At 34.2% G+C, this 20,071-nt stretch overlaps 1 protein-coding gene across 1 annotated transcript; it reads left to right on the forward strand.

Moving 5' to 3' along the window:
* The first annotated feature begins 521 nt into the window (after positions 1 to 521).
* LOC145822887 (uncharacterized) lies at positions 522 to 2,474 on the forward strand. Its single transcript, XM_082921332.1, has one exon. The coding sequence runs from the start codon at positions 522 to 524 to the stop codon at positions 2,472 to 2,474; it is 1,953 nt and encodes a 650-aa protein (XP_082777458.1).
* Positions 2,475 to 20,071: the final 17,597 nt, after the last annotated feature.

The following is a 20,071-nucleotide window of genomic DNA, read 5'->3' on the forward strand; positions in this document are numbered from 1 at the left end:
TTTGGAGCCTTCAGTGTATCATGCCCGACCCAAGCAGAATTGTGAGGAGAGATGGGTCAGTGAACTTCAGGGACTGGAGGACTTATCGGGAGGAGCCAGTGCTGCTGCTAGGGCATCGTGTGTGCGAAATTGCTATCTTCGTAAGGGTGCTGTGGCGATTCATGGGACTTTTCCAAGCCACATGGGAGCCGGAAGCCCTGGTGTGGAGAGACTTTCCTTGGCTATTTTAAGGGGTCTTAAGGAAACTATAAGCTAGGCTAACTGATTGTTTTGTATGCTCACATGTAAAAATTGCCTAGTTTAGAATTGTGAGTGTAGGAGTCAACTCGGATTGTAGGGACTATCCCTTGCCCGTAGTGTGTTATTTAATCTTTTCCTTTGTTTTATTTGTATTTTGCTAATTGTAGCTTATCTAATCTAATTAATGAAGTCTTTTTTTTTAACTATCCTTGCACATAAGTATAATAATAATAATGATAATAAATAAATGAATAAATCACAAGAAAATCCCATCATGCAGAATGGCTGGACGAACAAGAAATAATAACAACGGTAATGGTGATGGAGTGCCTGAAGGCGATGTCGCTCGAATTATACGCGCGATTGCTGATAGGGTAGGCAATATACCACCCCGAAACCAAGATCAAAACAAATCGGAGATGATAGCAAAATTTGAAAAGCTACGTCCCCACAAATTCCTTGGTGGACCAAACCCCCATGAAGCTGAAGCTTGGTTAAGACAAATTAAGAAGTTGCTAGATACTTCCGACATCCGAGATGAACAAGATAGAGTGACCATGGCGGCGTTTCAAATGGAAGGGGAAGCAGATCATTGGTGGGAAATGATCAAGGGTACTCGACAAGTAGAGACATTAACTTGGAGACAGTTCAAAGATCTGTTCATGGAAAAGTATTTTCCTAACTCGCTAAAACAAGAAATGATTCAAGAGTTCCTCCAACTGAAACAAGGAAAAATGTCAGTCGCTCAATATGCGAACCATTTTGAAGCTCTTTCACGGTACGCTTTAGCCATAGTAGCAAATGAAGAGGATAAGGTTAGGCGATTTGAATGGGGCTTGGACACAGACATTAGAGGAAGATTGATCGCAGTGCAACTCTCCACCTATGCCCAGATGGTGGATCGAGCTTTAATTATGGAACGAGAGTTAGCAGATTCCGAACGCATTCGAAATCAGCGATCAAGGAACAACAACCAACCACGCGGAGGAGGCCCAGTCCGCAACACCAGAAACCATCCTGCGCCAGCACCTTATGCCAGAGGGATGCAGCAGCAACAAAGGCAGGATCGAGGAAACCAGCAAGGAGGAAACTTTGTAAATGAGTGGAAAGGAAGATGTTTCAGATGTGGTCAACAGGGGCATCGTCGAAGTGAGTGTCCTCAAGGTGGGGAGTATTTTATGGATCAGCGAGGGGCACAACAATACAACAGATGCCAACCTGGGCAAGGTTCTAAGCCTACTCAAAATACTCAGACCAACAAGGGGCAGCCACAAGCCTCTAGGAATGCAGGCCGACCAAGACCACAACCACAAGGAGCTGGAAATGGGAAGAAACCAGGAGAGACTAACCAACAAGCAGTAGGGAGAATGTATGCTCTCCAAGAAGAAGAAGATGTTGATAACCCATCAGTGATTCAAGGTATGTTAATCCTTATGAATTCTTGGGTTAAAGTATTGTTTGATTCTGGAGCTTCGCATTCTTTTATATCCACTGCATGTATGACAAGTTTGGGTTTAAAGCGAGAGGCGCTAGAGATAGCTATGAGTGTCGTTTCACCCTTAGGAGGTCAAACTCGAGTAAATCTAGAATGTAAATCTTGTGAGCTAGAAATCTCCGGTTCATATTTGATCTGTGATCTAAGAGTAATGGATATGTCTGATTTTGACATCATCCTAGGAATGGACTGGTTGTCAGTTCATCAAGCCATTATTGATTGTTACCATAGGACAGTGACAGCATCCTCCCTTAATGGCACGAAAGTCCAATTTAAAGGAGATAGACAAGATTCTCTAACTCCAACGTGTCGCAAGTCGGGACGGCATGATCAACTAATCGGATGGTTGGCAAGCCTAATTTTGGAAGGCGAAAATCGAGAGGATCCAGGATTACCCCATGTGGTGTGTGAGTACGCTGACGTTTTCCCTGATGAATTACCAGGGTTACCCCCAAAACGAGATGTAGATTTCACGATTGAGCTTCAACCCGGGACTTCACCGATTTCAATAGCACCACATCGTATGGCGCCAGCTGAACTTCGAGAATTGAAGGAGCAGTTGCAAGAACTGTTGAGTAAGAAGTTCATCAGACCAAGTACGTCCCCTTGGGGAGCGCCAGCATTATTCGCCAAGAAGAAGGATGGAACCTTAAGATTGTGCATCGATTATCGACAACTAAATCGAGCCACCATTAAAAATCGATATCCTTTACCCAGAATTGATGACTTGTTCGATTAATTAAGAGGTTCAAAATGTTTTTCCAAAATTGACCTTAGGTCGGGATACCACCAACTTCGTGTCAGAGGAGAAGATATACCCAAAACTGCATTTCGAACCCGTTATGGCCACTATGAGTTTGTGGTAATGCCATTTGGTTTAACAAATGCTACTGAGGTATTCATGAGTTTAATGAACAAAAATTTTTACCCCCTATTTAGACCAATTTGTGGTAGTATTCATTGATGATATTTTGATATACTCACGATCAGAGGAAGACCACGAGCAACATCTGAGAACCGTTTTGCAAACTCTAAGAGAAAACCAATTGTATGCTAAAGCTAGCAAATGTGAATTTTGGTTGAAGGAAGTAAAGTTCTTAGGTCATGTTGTGTCCGAATCAGGGATATCAGTGGATCCTGCTAAAGTAGAAGCAGTAATGAGGTGGAAACAACCTAAGAATACGTTTGAGATTCGTAGTTTCTTGGGATTAGCAGGTTATTATAGGAGATTCATTCAGGATTTCTCCAAATTAGCCAAGCCAATGACACGCCTAACGCAAAAAGGAGTAAAGTTTGAATGGAACGAAGCGTGTGAGCAGTCATTTCAAGAACTCAAGAAGAGACTGACAAGCGCTCCAATATTAATCATACCCGAACGCGACGTTGGGTATACTGTTTACTGTGATGCCTCTAAAGAAGGGTTAGATAGTGTGTTAATGCAAAACAGGAAGGTAGTGGCTTACGGATCAAGACAATTGAAGAATCATGAGAAAAATTATCCTACTCACGATCTGTAGTTGGCAGTTGTGGTCTATGCACTTAAGACTTGGTGACATTACCTTTATGGCGAAAAATTTGAGATATTTACCGATCACAAAAGCTTGAAGTGCTTGTTCACACAAAGAGATTTGAACATGAGGCAGAGACGCTGGATGGAGTACCTTGAAGATTACCAATTTACCTTGTCTTATCATCCCGGAAAGGCTAATGTTGTAGCAGATGCACTAAGTCGAAAGACAAGGGAGATTGTAGCCAACATATCAATTAAAGAATGGGAAATGGTAAGCACTGTGAATGGTTTTAAGTTACAACCAAAGACTCAGAATGGAAAGGGTAGGTTGTTTACAATAGTTACAACACCCCAACTTCTTACCAAAGTGTTGGAAGCCCAAAGATTTGATCAGGAGACCAACTTCATCAAGGCCCGATTAGTGACCGAGGAATCTTCAACGGATTGGACACTCCATCAAGATGGTAGTTTAAGGTATTTAGGTAGAATTTTTGTGCCAAACATTGAACAATTAAGAGAGGAAGTACTTAAAGAATTTCACCATTCGATTTTTGCGGTTCATCCGGGAGGAAATAAGATGTACCAGGATCTTAAGCGACAGTATTGGTGGAGTGGAACGAAGAAGGATGTTGCTCAATTCGTATCTAAGTGTTTGACGTGTCAGCAAGTGAAGGCAGAACATCAAAGACCGGCAGAGAAACTCCAACCTTTACCAATACCTAAGTGGAAATGGGAACACATAACAATGGATTTTGTAACGGGATTACCCCGGTCGCCGCAAGGCCATGATGCCATTTGGGTGGTGGTTGATCGATTAACTAAGACGGCACATTTCCTACCAATAGGACCAGCAGGCACACTCGAATCTTTAAGCCGATTATTTATTCGAGAAATCATTAGATTGCATGGAGTACCAGTCTCAATAGTGTCAGATCGTGATTCTCGTTTTACGTCACAGTTCTGGCAAAGTCTGCAAAAGGCCTTGGGTATAGAGTTGTGTTTTAGTATAGCTTTTCACCCTCAAACTGACGGTCAATCAGAAAGAACAATTCAGACTTTAGAAGACATGCTTCGAGCTTGTGTGATGGACTTTAAAGGTAATTGGGAGAAACACTTACCACTAGTCGAATTCTCTTACAATAACAGTTTTCAAGCAAGTATTGGTATGGCACCGTATGAAACTTTGTACGGACGGCCTTGCCGATCACCAATATGTTGGACAGAAGTCGGAGAGGCACCTCTTTTAGGGCCAGAATTAGTTCAAGAAACTACCAAGAAGGTGAAACTAATTAGGCAGAGGCTCGAGACCGCTCAGAGTAGGCAGAAAAGCTATGCAGATAAAATGAGAAGACCTTTAGCATTTAAAGTTGGAGATTATGTGTTTCTGAAAAATACAGCCTCGTCGAGGAGTTGTTCGTTTCGGAAAGAAGGGAAAGTTGTCACCTCGCTTCATTGGACCTTTCGAAATTTTGGACAAAATAGGAGAAGTGGCGTACCGTTTGGCTCTACTGCCTCAACTGGCTGGAGTACATAATGTTTTTCACGTCTCTATGCTACGGAAATACGAGCCACACCCTTCTCACCTCATTAATTGGGAGGAGATTAATCTTGATGAAGACGTGACAATTGAAGAAAAGCCTATCAAGATTTTAGATCGTCGCGAGAAAAAATTACGAGGTAAAACTATACCATTGGTTCGAGTTCTCTAGAGACATTGTGGGACGGAAGAGTCAACGTGGGAGCGAGAAGATGTGATACGTGTCAATTATCCTCAACTTTTCGAATCTAAAGGTACGAATTAATTTCGAGGGCGAAATTCTTTTTAGGAGGGTAGATTGTGAAAACCCATATTTAAATTATTCTTGAAAGAAAATAAATTAATTAATTAATTAATTAGTTTTAAATTAACCAAATCCTATCACTAACAAAGACCCTATTAAGAATAATAATTTTGTGGGTGTTCAATATTTGTTGTTTATAAATTATTTTAATTAGGATTCAATATAATAATTATTCTTACTAAATACCTTAGATAAAAATCTTAGTGTATCAATTTTCAGAACCCATACAAATACACACACACACACACACAAAAAAAAAAAAAAAAAAAAAAAAAAAAAAAAAAGAGAGAGATGTTTGTAGCTATGCCACCTGCTTGTTTACATGGTGGTATAGGAACCATAAACCACCATCCCTCTTGGAATTTAGGGAAAGAAACCACCATCCCTCTTGGAATTTAGGGAAAGCTTTCATTCTTGGAACTTTGAGAAAGTGAGCAAGATAAAATAATGGAAAGAATGAGAGGGAGAGAGAAATGTCTTCAACTAGCATTTTATATATATATATATATATATATGCATGCAAGCCTTCCTTGTGCATGCAAGCATTCGGTAGAAAAAAAAAAAAAAAAAAAAAAAAAAAAAAAAAGAAGAGAGAGAAATCTCTTAAGCAACCAAGTTTAGTAGGAGAGGAAGAAGAGTAGGAGGTTCAGGAAACCAAAGTTCTCAACCATTTTGTCACCCTACTACTAGGTAAGAAAAACCCTTCCAACCCTCTCATTTTTTTTTTTATTGTTGGAATCTTCAGATTTTATTCCTATGATAAAATGACTAATTTATAGATAGAAATTTTTATATATATGTATGTAAATTTTGTGATGTATATATCAAATATCTGAAGATACTGATAGTCAAAAAAAAAAATCATAGTATTATTGTAAAAATAGGCTTGCATGTGTATTTCATACCATTAAAGAGTGAATTGAAGAATTTATTTGGTCTTTGAATCTGCCAGCCTGTTACCCGAATTTTTAGATAATTTTATACTCAAAATTTCGAGATGATTTCTTCTACAAAATTGTTGATAATGATGTCTAGTTTGTCCAGAAATTTTTGGAAATAATTTTCGAGTTTTCTATGAATTTATACAAAGTTTTAACTAAATCTGAAACTGTGTTGAGAATAATCTGTCTTGAATCTGCCAGCATGTAACTCGAATTTTTAGATAATTTTATACTCAAACTTTCGAGATGATTTCTTCTACAAAGTTGTTGATAATGATGTCTAGTTTATCCAAGAATTTTGGTAACAATTGTTGAGCTTTCTACGAATTTATACAAATTTATAACTAAATCTGAAACTGTGAGACAGATTTTACCATGTATTTGAAAATTTATTTAAAATTCTATACTAAGCCAAATCTAGTAATTTCTAACTAAAATATGAAATTTGAGAAGTCTAGTTTCATGATAAATTTTTAGATTATGGGTTTGATCTATAAATTTAAGCATGGAATTAATGTAAGGAAATGTGACAAATCTGTGTCATAAACACCCTTGGAATTTGTTTAGAATTATTTATAAGTTATTTTTGCAAAATACTTTCTGAAAAATAACCATAACATGTTTATTGAGTATCCTGTAGATTATTATGAATTTTAGAGTTGTATAAGTAATGTATTTATAATTTTATTTGCAAGATATATACTTTGAAAGTTTTTCTGGACAGGATAAAATCACCACTTTAATATTATGCTAGTCTAATTTTGTAAATCAAAAATTTGTGCATGTGTGTATTTATGGTTTAATTCTTGTATCTAAGTTATTATTTCATACCATGGTTTAAATAAATTGTTTATTTAAATTCTATACTTTTATTTAGTATTGTGTGACACATGCAATATTTTATGATTGGGAATTTTAATGAGTTGGTATAGCATTACTTGTGATTAAAAATTTGGAATTATTTGTGATTAATATCAAAATTAACTGAAATGATTAACGGCATATACAAAGTTAACAATTGACGGTTAATACCAGTTGTTCGGGGTGAGTCTTGGTTTAAAGAGTGTACGGAATTAAGGGTTGACGGTTAACCCCGGTTGTTCAGGGTGAGCCTTGGTTTTGAGAATTCTCATGTAAATTGTGTTGCGAAACTCTAAGATGGCACGGGACTTATTTGAACCCTTTTCGGCATTCGGTTTTGGAATAAGGGTGGATGTGCAGGTGGCACACAGGGAGGTTACTTACCCCTGGCAGACCGTTTCCTTGGGGCAGACCACGGATGCCACTACTTGGGTATATAACTCCGGACGTGGGCATCCCTGGTAGTTACGGTTGGTAACACTTAAATATTTGACCAAGGGAGGGTTTCAAATTAACCGTTGCCATGCTTAGTGGTTGGTAAGTTAAATCTCTTTGGTGAGATTTCGAATGTCACCTAATTTATAAAAAATTACTGAAATTATTCTAATGGTTGTAAATTCTGTGTATAATTATATTGTTATCTCATGTTTAGAATATTATTATTTTTCTCTTAAAAAGAATGGTAGGTTGGTTACGTTTTTCTTACTATGTTGCAAAACTCATGGCATATATTTTGTTGCCCTGGCGTTTCATGCCAGATTATGTCGAAGAAGGGACTGAGGCTGAAATTGGAGCTGCTGCCAATATCGAACCTTGGCTGACTTAGAGTCAAGATTTTATCAAAATAAAATCCTGTTATCCCTTGTATTAGGATTTAACTATGTTGTGACGTTGTGTGTGAACTTGTAGTTTTATTTTGTCGTTGGGCTTTGACTATGTAAGAACTTAAAAGTTCATAATTAGTAGTTAAAACTTTATCTAGCAAGTTATCATTATTTAAATCTTATGACGTTTCAAAAAAAAAAAAAAAATTTTGGGGCGTCACACTGTCTCTGTGTGTGTGTGATCTAATCTGTGATTACTATTTAGATCTGTAATTTTTTTTTGTAAATTTATATCTGTCTCTCTTTATTCATTTAGATCTGTGATTATTATTTAGATCTATAATTTTTTTTGTAAATTCAGATCTGTAAATTTAGATCTCTCTCTCGTTGTTCTCTCTGTAAATTTAGATTTGTAATTTTTTTTTTTAAATTTAAATCTGTGATTTGTTGTCTGGTGTTGAAGCTCGGGGAGTTTTTGGGACCGGGAAAACCCGATCCCCGTTAGGGGGCGGGGGTGGGGGCGGTAGTGGGTTCCCCGTCGGGGATGGGGACGGGGACGGGGGGAAGTTCTGCCATCGGGGATCGGGGACGGAGAGGGTGATCCCCGGCCTCGCCCCGCCCTGCCCCGTTGCCATTCCTAAATGTGTGGATGTAGTGGTGCTGTGTGGACCGGAACTGTGGGTCCACTTGTGTGTCGAATTTTAATTGGCTTCTTAGGTTAAATTCAAAATGTGTTAGAAAACGAACTCATAATGCAAAAAGTTTCAAATAATATTAAAAAAAATCCAAAACGTATAATGTATTTTTTTAGTACAATTTATAAGTTGATTTTTTTATTTATTATAAAAAGATACACACAAAAATAAAGAAATAATTTAATCCAAATAAATTAATAAATAACTTATTTATTGTGTTGTCAAATTAATTATAAGTATCGTTAAAAAAAAATTGATTATAAGTAAATAATTCTTTATCTCAACTATCCAACAAAAGATTTTATTATCCTACTCTTAAAATTTTTGTTGCATTATTAATTAGAATTGTGACACCGTAGTTAAGCCCCAATGTGAGAAGTCCCCGACTTATTTTCTATTTATTAAAGCCTAAAAGAAAAGTTAACAATCACTTATCATTGTTTAAAAAAAGTTAAATATCACATCAGATTTTTACTAACAAGAATATTATTTTAATAACCTTTTAAGCACCATAAGGCTTCATTTGGCAACTATATAATTTAGTTAAAAAATTAAAAAAATCATTATAAGTTGTGGCATCACTCTTTCTATTTTTTTACACATCTTTTTATAAAATTCAAAAAATTATTAAAATAATGTTGACTTTTTGATTTTCAAAGGTTAGAAACGTAATTAGAGTGTGCCAGTAAGGATCAATAAGTTCTTACAAAGATAATAAATGACAACCAATTAATCAGACAATTGCTTTGAAATTATTTTTAGCCTCAATAAAGAAGACTTTTACTGGTAACTTATTTTAGGAGAAAATTCAGAAAACTAATCACAAAAATAAAAGAAAGAGGGAGAAATAGTGTCATAAATCAAATTTCTTTAAGTAAACAAGAGTTTACAATTGTACCTTCGCACTTTCACAGTTTCAAAGTGAATTTCAGTAACAGACTAATTTAGAATTATTCCTAAGAATTTGAAATGCAGTGCAGGAAAGTAAATGATTGGAAAGAAAAATATAAAGTAAATAATCTGATTTCTGAATTTGGTTTTGGTGCCTTCATTATCAGTTTTCCTCTCTATTTATTGGTCCAAGTAGTAACCGTCGAAGTGACTGAAAACTGTCGAAGTAACCTCTATGATCATGGGTCATGGCTCCAAACACTTTGCCTCCACTAAGTCGTTTCTTGCAGTTGGGCTTTCCTCTTGAATTTAAATTTAAATTTTCAAGAATTGTTTAGCCATGTCACCTTGCTCTTTTCGATTGCTCCAGTCCTTCGCAAATTCATTGCCATTGTGTAACAACCTCATCACGTATAATGATTAGCATTTAATTAATTAAGGAGATTTGAAATTTAATTGCCAATTATTCTAATTTAATTTGGGATTTATGAAAATTATAGAAATTGATTCATATATGATTCTATTGAGGATTTACTTTGGAATTAGAAATTAAAAGCCTAAATAGCTCAAGAAAGTACAAATGATGAATTGAATTATTTTAATTTCGAGTATCGAACCATATGGGAGTTTAATTAAATATTCGATTCAGATTTATAAAATTGAGATTTGATTAATTGGGTCCGAATTGGAGTTAATTAAGTTATACGAATTAGGAATTAAGATTATTATGAATTGAATTTATTTATGAGGTGTTCAATTGAGTATGTAATTTATTGACGAAGATTTTGAGTTTAATCTGAAATTGAAAGCCTTGTTGATATAAGAAACCAAAATTGAGGATAGAAATAATTTTAATTTAATATTTGGAACATTTTGAGAGTTTGAATAAAAATCTAATTCAGAATGAGAAATTAAATATGATTAATTGGGCCTTAATGGAAATTAAATTAGACTAATTAAATTATGTGGGACTTATGATTCGTTATGATTAATCAACTTATGTGCTAATCAAGATGTACTAAGATCAAGTGGTGCCTAATTAAGTTAATTTTTAATCATAAATTGAATAATCTAGAATTGGGAGTGTAATGGGTGTGGGTGTAGTGAACAAATCTGTGTTGTGTGTGCATGTGTGTGCATATGAGTGATGTGTTCAAATTCAAGGATGAGTGCACGTGTGCAATGTAAAAAGTGGAGTGTGTGTGTGTGTGTTGTATTGATTTCATTAAGTGAAGAAATGGGTTCATTTACAAAAGAAACTGTGAGAGAGAGAGAGTTGAAGTAAAGAATGAAGAAGTGTGTGTGTGTGTGTGTGTTGGAGAAGTCTGAAAGTTAAAAAAAAAAAAAAAAAAAAAAGAAAAAAAAAGAAAAAAAAAGAGACTTGAGTTCAAGTTCAAGAGAAGAAAAAGAAGAAAAATGGTAAAGTGCAAAGAAGGGGCTCAATCTTCACCAAGAAGTTCAACAAATCAAAACTTTAGGTAAGAAATTAAAGCTTAAATCTTGTAGATAAGTCACCTAATAGCTTAAATTAAGGAGTGTGGAGACATAATTTTTGAATGACAACACGTGGCCAAGGTGTCACCGAAGTGCCAGCCGAGGTGCCACGTGTCTTGGTCATGACACCGAGATCATCTCGGCTAAGCCAAGGTTATCTGCGAAGATACCGGAATCCAAGATAAGCGAATAAGGGACAAGAGTCCTAGAATGAGAGAAGACTTCAGTTTGGATAAAGATAAGACTCTTAAAGAGTTTATCTCAATCCTACTGGGAGTCCAAGATTAGCAATAATCCTAAGTCCATTAGAGCTAGGTTTCTATTGGGACTAGGATTGTGTTGGCTATAAAATGGAGGCACCCCCATGGGTCTAAGGTATGTTTTTTATGCTTTGTCTAGTGAGTTAAGCACTATTGGTTATCTTTGAGAGATATTTTACTGACTTGATTGTCGGAATGCTCCCTGGTGGACGAACCACCGCGGGATTCTTATCTTTCTGTGACAGGTTGTTGGGGCTTAATCTATTATGCCGGTGCTCTCTAGCTGGGTTCCCCTTTTTGTTGTGTGGTCGGAAATTGACACCCACAATTTGGCGCCGTCTATGGGAACGAAAGGAGAATAGATGGCCAACGACGGACAAAAAGAGAAGGTTGGGGACGACACCCCTACTGAGAGTGGAAAACATATTGACCTTGACGTTGAAGAAGACAACTGCAATGAAAAGACTCGTGATAAGAAGCACGGAGGAAAGGATGTCGACCAGGAGGGCGGCGTACTGAAGAAATCGGACTAGAGCGGGTATTATAATGAGGACGACCTCCAGGTATAGAAAGATAGATGCTTGCGGAGAGACGACGAGATGAAGGGAATAACGGGCAAATTGGCGGATCTGCAAAAGGTCGTCAATTTCCTGATGCAGAACAACGTCATGCAGCCACCGTTCCCGTTATAAGATACGCTGATTCTAACGGCTAAAAAGGGTGCCCAGAAAGGAGGGCAGAAAACGGTTCCTATAGTCCCTCAGCATGCCGGGACAAAGTTGACAAAACAAGAGAAGGGAAACGGCTCGCCGAAGCGAGACCGAGGTCATGTTAAACACTTGTTGAAATTTTAAAAATTTACAAGTTGAAGTTAAACCGAGGTCATGTTTAATACTTGTTGAAATTTTAAAAATTTACAAGTTGAAGTTAAACCGATGACATGTTTAACACTTGTTGAAATTTTAAAAATTTACAAGTTGAAGTTAAACCGAGGTCATGATTAAAGGAAGGAATGACGTAGATTCTATCACCTCAAGATGCTGAGGTAATAGAACCTAGGAGGCAGTTGTGAGGACATAATTTTTGAATGACAACACGTGGCCGAGGTGTCACCGAAGTGTCAGCCGAGGTGCCACGTGTCATGGTCATGACGCCGAGATCATCTCGGCTAGGTCGAGGTTATCTGCGAAGATACCAGAATTCGGGATAAGTGGATAAGGGACAAGAGTCCTAGAATGAGAGAAGACTTCATTTTGGATAAAGATAAGACTCTTAGAGAGTTTGTCCCAATCCTACTGGGAGTCCAAGATTAGCAGTAATCCAAAGTCTATTAGAGCTAGGCTTCTATTGGGACTAGGATTGTGTTGGCTATAAAAGGGAGACACCCCCATGGGTCTAAAGTATGTCTTTTATGCTTTGCCTAGTCGGAAATTGACAGATATTTTGCTGAGAGATATTTTACTGACTTGATCGTCGGAGTGCCCCCAGGTGGACGAATCACCGCGGGATTTTTATCTTTCTGTGACAGGTTGTTTGGGCTTAATCTATTATGCCGGTGCTCTCCAACTGAGTTCCCCTTTTTGGTTGTCTGGTCGGAAATTGACACCCACAATGAGTAATTGGGTTCAATTGCATATAATTAAAAAGAATTAGCAAGAAGATGAAGAAAAATTGAGTTGAGTGTAAAGTTATGAAAATAAACATGGAAATTAATTATTCTTGGTTTGATGTTAAAAAATCTTGCATGAATTTGGATCTCATTTTTACATGCATGTAATTTGGAAGAATTAAAGAATAAATATGGAAATAATTGTAGGAATTCTTCAAATTGAGTTTGGATTTGTGAACCTTGATATATATATATGAGATGTATATTTGCATGCACCATGAGTTTTGAAATTTGAGCCATACAAGTTTATTATACATTTAATTTTGAAGAAAAGTTTGGAAACCATGAGTTCATGAAAATATGGGTTTTGATTTTAATTATTAACCTATGCATGTAATGTAATTTAAAAGTTTTATTTAATTTAAACAAATTTTGGAAGATATTAAATTAGTTAGTTTCATTTGAATTATATATATATAGATTCAATGTTTGCTAGGAAATTGACAAGAAAATGAAGAATTGGAGCTAAGATCAAGTTTATAAAGTTAAATTAGAAATTAATTATTTTTGGTTTAATTTGGAAATTTATTGTTAAATTAAGCTCTGTAAATTACATGCAACAAAGATTTATTGAAGATTGATCATGGCTCATAATTATTTTCATGTTTTGATGAAATTTTGCACGAGTTTTGGACATGATATTGGGTTTTAAAAGCTTAATTTATGTTTTAGAATTTATAAGTTTGAAATTGGGCTTGATATGAAGGGAATGAATGAAATTTAAATTTGGACAATATAGAAATAAATTATAATTTATATTTGAGAATAAAAACATTAGTTTGATTTTGATTTAAATTTCTTACATGTAAATATTTTGAAAGGGTTTTATAGCTTTAATTTATATTTTATAAAACAAAGAAGAAGAGTGTTGGAATTAGTATATTCATGAAATTATTGGTTTTAATCTTAATGATTAAAGAGATTTTTGTATTAGAAATTGAAAAATTAGTCATGGGTTCATCTTTATTAATAAAATTACATGTTTAAATTGGTTCATGCAAGAGTTTACATTTTGAAAATATGTTCGGAAATTATTTGTTGATTTTGAAAGCATAGGAAATTTGCTGGCCGCTCGAACGGAAAAGTCACTACTCGAGCGAACATTAAGTCCAACCAGTATTTTTTATAAAGCTTTGCAAACCGCTCAAGCAACTAGAGGTCCATTCGAGCGAAGACCCTATTTTCAGCATATTTTGAAAAATTGTATTTAATTCACATTTTTATTCTCATCTCTTTCCAAAGCATTTTAGACATTATTTACGGCACAATAAAGATTAATAAGCTTACAATCAGCATTAATTAGTTGATTAAAAGAATAAGTTATTACTAAGAAACCAAGTAAGAAATTAGTTTATTCAGAAAAGAATGATTTAGTAATGAAATGATACATGAAATGAGAACCCGATTCATTTAAATAAGAAAGTCTAATCATAGTAGAACTCTGGATTACTTAGACAGAAAAAGACAAGAAAAGTCAAGTTTGATCAAGGGATTGATATTGTATTTCAATGTGTATATGTTATGTGCTTGTGTAGGTCACGCGCTATTGTCTGCCTGATTTGTCTGATCTATTTAATCTGTTTGATCTGCTTCTGCAGTTATTTGTGAGTAATAACTTAGTAAAGTTATGTTTAACTTTATTTATTTTCTGTATGACAAAATAAGACATATTTTTTGAAATGCTATATTCTGTACAATGAATAATTATCCAATTTTTGATATGTATTCGTGGCATCCTTAGCATCATGTGATATTTGTTAGTTGTTACCCGGTATCAGAGGTTCCATTATGCTACTTATTATGTCTGTCATCTGTTACTCGCACCGGAGGCTCCATCATGGAGCTTAACATATATATTCTCTGCTACCCGGATCCGGAGGTTCCTCTATGGAACTGGTTACTCATAACTACCATCTGTTCTGCATCTATTCTGTTAGCGCTAATGGATGTACCACATATGATTAAGCATGAACTCTAATTTCTGTATATGATTTGGACAAGATTATGAATATGGATCTACTTCTGTTTCTAAAATAAATGTGAATTTGTTTTCTGAAGTTGATATGAGACATCATTCATTAAAATCCTTTACTTGGTTATTATTCACTGGACTCCAGCTCACTGTATTATTTATGTATGTAGGTGATCAGACACGTGACTAGGCATAGAGGCATTTGCCTAGAATATATTTTTGTTAGTGAACCTATGTGCCTCCCATGGAGGTTCTGAATATAGCAAGTGGTTATGGCTACGTGATTTAAAGTTTAAGTTTGTTTTTTTGTTTTGTTAAATAAGTCTTTGTGTATTTTGTAAATAGGGTTAAGTCCCTTGTTGTCTAATCTGTATATATATGATGACGTAAGAATGATGTGTATATGTGTATATATAAGTTTAAAAATTTTATGTCCCATATAAGTCTACACAGCTCAATGGACGTTGTATATTTGTTATTTGCTTCCGCTAGCCCCTAATATTATGTTAATCTATCTCAGAGGCCTTCGGTAATCCCAGGATTACTAGCCGATTATGATGCTAAACCTATAGAGGCGGGTTTGGATCGTAACAGAGTGGTATCAAAGCAAGAGTTAATATTTCACACATGTGTCCATTGAGCAAGTAAGTTAGTAAGAAGTTGTGCATCCATAAATATGCATATATGTTTGTATAATAGGTTTAAGTATTGGAACTAAGAATTAAAAGCTATTATGGACTTTTGATAATTATAAGGAAACTGGAATGTGTTGAATTAGTTTAGCAATGAGGCTGAAAGCTAAGAATTAAAGTGAAATTTCTACTATTATAAGGAAATCAGAATATTTGACTAGTACATTGGTGAGTATAAGTATGTTGATTTGTGGAAACATAGTATTATGAAGGATTAGAAACTTTAATGAAAGTCATGAAAGCTATATGGGTTATATGTCAAATTGGACGATGAGAATATTTGGGAATTGAGGAATTTGATGACCAATGAAATATGTGAAACTATGGTAGCCGAGGATGAGAAAGTTATTTGACATGTAAGATGACATATTTTGGCGGGAACCAATTATGTGAAATGTTAAACCGTAGAGTCTCATGCCTTTGTTAGATGACCTTGAAAGTCCGATTAGAATCATGTTTGGCTAGCGTAGCTTCAAATCGGAAATTCTTGGTAAATTTCTTGGGAATGAATAGGTTACCCTATCAGTGTCCTTATATGCCTATATGTGTATGACTATTTGTATATGATATGTGCTTTGTGTTGTAATTCAAGTTAATTAAATTAACCCAAGTGTTATGAACCATTTTTTTGTATTTAACCCTTCTCTTCTGTCATTAGGAAAAGATGGTGAAAAGTGTGAATGAAGTGGAGGCTGAGTCCTTATCGGAACAATTAGATAAAATAGAAGAAGTGCTAGAGAATATGATGAAGGCTATGCAATGCTATAATACTTGGCAAGATCAAAAGAAAAAGTTAGGCGTGGAAGCAAAAAGTAAATCAAAAAGGAAGGCAAAGAATTTTGTGGTAGGGGAGACAAGTAATTCTAAGCAAGGTTGTAAGGGTAGTAAGTTTGTCTCAGTATGTCCTATATGCCATAAGCTTCATCGGGGATTGTGTCATCAAGTTACCAAAGCTTGTTTTAATTGTGGGAAGATGGGACATCAAATAAAAGATTGTTCTAAAGTCCAAGGAAGGCTCGAATGATTTAATTGGTTCAGGTTAGTACTTAAGTACAATTAGGAATTAGTAGGAATGTCTGAAGTTAAAAGTTTTATATGTGTGTGATTTTATTTGAATTGGTCTTAATCAATGTTTGATAAAGATGGAACCATTTGTTTGACCATTTCAAACTCAACTTGAGATTGCTAAAAAAAAAAATTATTAGAGCATCACTAAGACTTCAGGTAAATAACAGACTAAACGATTCCAGCTAATGAAAATTTTCCTACTTAGTGTTTGAATAAGTAAGACTAAATTTACTGCAATCATATCGCTATGGAACCATTTGAAAATATTGAAAGTGATAATTTTACGACATATTGAATTATGAATCTGAAAGGACCACCCTTTTTCCCCTCAAAAAAGAGAAATAAAGAAAAAGAAACAACAACAATAATGATAAGTTAGGATCCATTGCTTGAGTAATTGAGACTCAATCCGAAACTGTCCGAATTAGAAAAATGAGATCAAGACTTAGCACAATTCGGAAAACATATCATATCATATTACATTGATAACATTGGAAAATTGACACTTGTAATTTATTTAAGCTATTAAGTCAAAAATATAGATCTTTTACACACACACACACACATACACACACAAAAGGAGAGAAAGAAAATAGAAAAAGATCTAGTAACTTCGTATCTGAATAATGGTTAAAAGGAATGATGGTATGATCTTATAGACACATAATTGAATTTAGATTTTGAATCCTAACTTAGATAGCCTAACTCTTTGTGAAGAAATTTAACTATAGTGTTTAACGGAAGAAAGAAAGCACAATGAAAAATAAAAAAATAAATTTCGATAAAATGACAAACGTATAGTTCTTAAAGAACCTTTTGGAAACATAAGAATTTCAGTTGGCTAATTGTGATGGTTTGAGAAAGTCAAAAATTTAGCCCTAAGTTACTGTGTAACAATTTATCAAAGTCAATGAATATATCTCTATAGGCCTAAGAATTGAAATAAATATGAAGGCAATGTAATTCGAATTACTTATATAAGTGTAACCATAAGTAAATAAGGAAGCTAATAAGACTGCGAAAAACGTAGACCTGTTGTGAAATCGAATCACCATGTTGAAATGAAAGTATCAGAAAGATTGTTAAAAACAGTAATCTTAATTTAACAAAAGTATGTGAGTTCTGCTTTGATCTGTAAGTCTGTCCAATGTTATTTGAATGCAATTCAACATCTGTCACCTTCGTAAAAGGCTAATGAATTTCTGTGAAATATGCTTCTGCTATGACTTTGATACGCTTCTGTTTTGAATCCGATGTGCCCTTCTATTTCAAAATTACAATCATAATTGGTATCCAAGACATCTGTTTGAAACTGAAACCATTAATATGTGATTACATTTCCATATAATTCGGAAATTTCTGTTATAGATTTGCATGTGAAACCTTAGTTGGGAATATTATATTATATACATATAACTTCATATCTTTTGACATAGTCAATGAAGGTTAAATGACTGATCTTTTGGGAAATAATGAATTACGAATTACATAGCAATAATGTCGGGACTATTATTGTTAATAGGACTGAAAGACCAAGAACTTGTATTTGTTATTAGTAATGCATTGAATGCTAAATTTGATTTGAAAACCTCATATAAAATGTCTACAACGAAATATTTTGATCTATTTGAAAGGTAAGGAGAACTATGAACATCCCTTGAATTAAATCTTCCACTATTTGGCGTATGTGAATTATAAATTGATGAATTAAAGTATATAAGTTATGTGATTGATGACAATAGAAACGATAATGAATCGCCAATTTGGGTTATTAACCATTAAGTGATTGGGAACTAAGTTTAATTTCTGTGAGGATCAAATAAAAAGGAAGTTGCGTGGGAAAGGAAATGAAATGAGACCAAGTTATATGATTGATTTTCTGTACAAGCATCTAAAGTTTAGAGGACGCAACTTCCTAAGGGGGGAAGGCTGTAACGACCCCACCACGCATAATAATTAGCACTTAATTAATTAAGGTGATTTGAAATTTAATTTGGGATTTATGAAAATTATAGAGATTGATTCATATATGATTCTATTGGGGATTTACTTTGGAATTAGAAATTAAAAGCCTAAATAGCTCAAGAAAGTACAAATGGTGAATTGAATTATTTTAATTTCGAGTATCGGATCATATGGGAGTTTAATTAAATATTCAATTCAGATTTATAAAATTGAGAATTGATTAATTGGGTCCGAATTGGAGTTAATTAAGTTATACGAATTAGGAATTAAGATTATTATGAATTGAATTTATTTATGAGGTGTTCAATTGAGTATGTAATTTATTGACGAAGATTTTGAGTTTGATCTGAAATTGAAAGCCTTATTGATGTGAGAAACCAAAATTGAGGATAAAAATAAGTTTAATTTAATATTTGGAGCCTTTTGAGAGTTTGAATAAAAATCTGATTCAGAATGAGAAATTAAATATAATTAATTGGACCTTAATGGAAATTAAATTAGACTAATTAAATTATGTTAAACTTATAATTCATTATGATTAATTAACTTATGTGCTAATCAAGATGTACTAAGATCAAGTGTTGCCTAATTAAGTTAATTTTTAATCATAAATTGAATAATCTAGAATTGAGAGTGTTATGGGTGTGGGTGTAGTGGACAAATTTGTGTTGTGTGTGCATGTGTGTGTATGTGAGTGATGTGTTGGAATTCAAGGATGAGTGCACGTGTGCAATGTAAAGAGTGGAGTGTGTGTGTGTTGTATTGATTTCATTAAGTGAAGAAGTGGGTTCATTTACAAAAGAAACTGAGAGAGAGAGAAAAAGGGTGAAGTGCAAAGAAGGGACTCAATCTTTAACAAGAAATTGAACAAATCAAAGCTTTGGGTAAGAAATTAAAACTTAAATCTTGTAGATAAGTCACCTAATAGCTTAAATTAAGAAGCAATTGGGTTCAATTGCATATAATTAAAAAGAATTAGTAAGAAGATGAAGAAAAATTGAGTTGAGTGTAAGGTTATGAAAATAAACATGGAAATTAATTATTCTTGGTTTGATGTTAAAAAATCTTGCATGAATTTAAATCTCATTTTTACATGCATGTAATTTGGAAGAATTAAAGAATAACTATGAAAATAATTGTAGGAATTCTTCAAATTGAGTTTGGATTTGTGAACCTTGATTTATATACAGGCCCAGCTCTGAGATTTCTGGGGCCCAAAGCCAATAATCAACTAATAAATTTTTAGGGCCCTTCACATTTTTTTTTCATTCAAAGACAAAATTTGTGTCAAAATTACAAAAAATACTTAGTATTACATTACAACAATTAATAACTGTCATTTGATCCTCGCTCTTCTTGCATTTTTAGAAGCAAATAAATCAATCATACTTGCATAATCTATTTTTTTGCAAAATCATTTTCAATGAATAACAATGCTAATTATTTTAAATGAGCCTTTCAATTTTTTAATGGGTCAATTTATTTTAAGTTAGTTTGGGTCCTCCTTAAGTTTTTTTAGATTTAAAATATACCTAATATATTACAATAAACTATAATAGGCAGACCCTTTTTTGGGTCTATTTTCAATGGATTACAATGTTAATTTTTTTAAATGGGCCTTTTAATTTTTTAATGGGTCAATTTATTTTAAAT

Source organism: Camellia sinensis, chromosome 1, assembly GCF_055761805.1.
Source record: "Camellia sinensis isolate YWXY chromosome 1, ASM5576180v1, whole genome shotgun sequence".
In the NCBI taxonomy this organism is placed as follows: domain Eukaryota; kingdom Viridiplantae; phylum Streptophyta; class Magnoliopsida; order Ericales; family Theaceae; genus Camellia; species Camellia sinensis.

Excerpts from the sequence above, each read along its gene's own strand:
- LOC145822887 (XM_082921332.1), top strand. The coding sequence starts at position 522 with ATGGCTGGACGAACAAGAAATAATAACAACGGTAATGGTGATGGAGTG.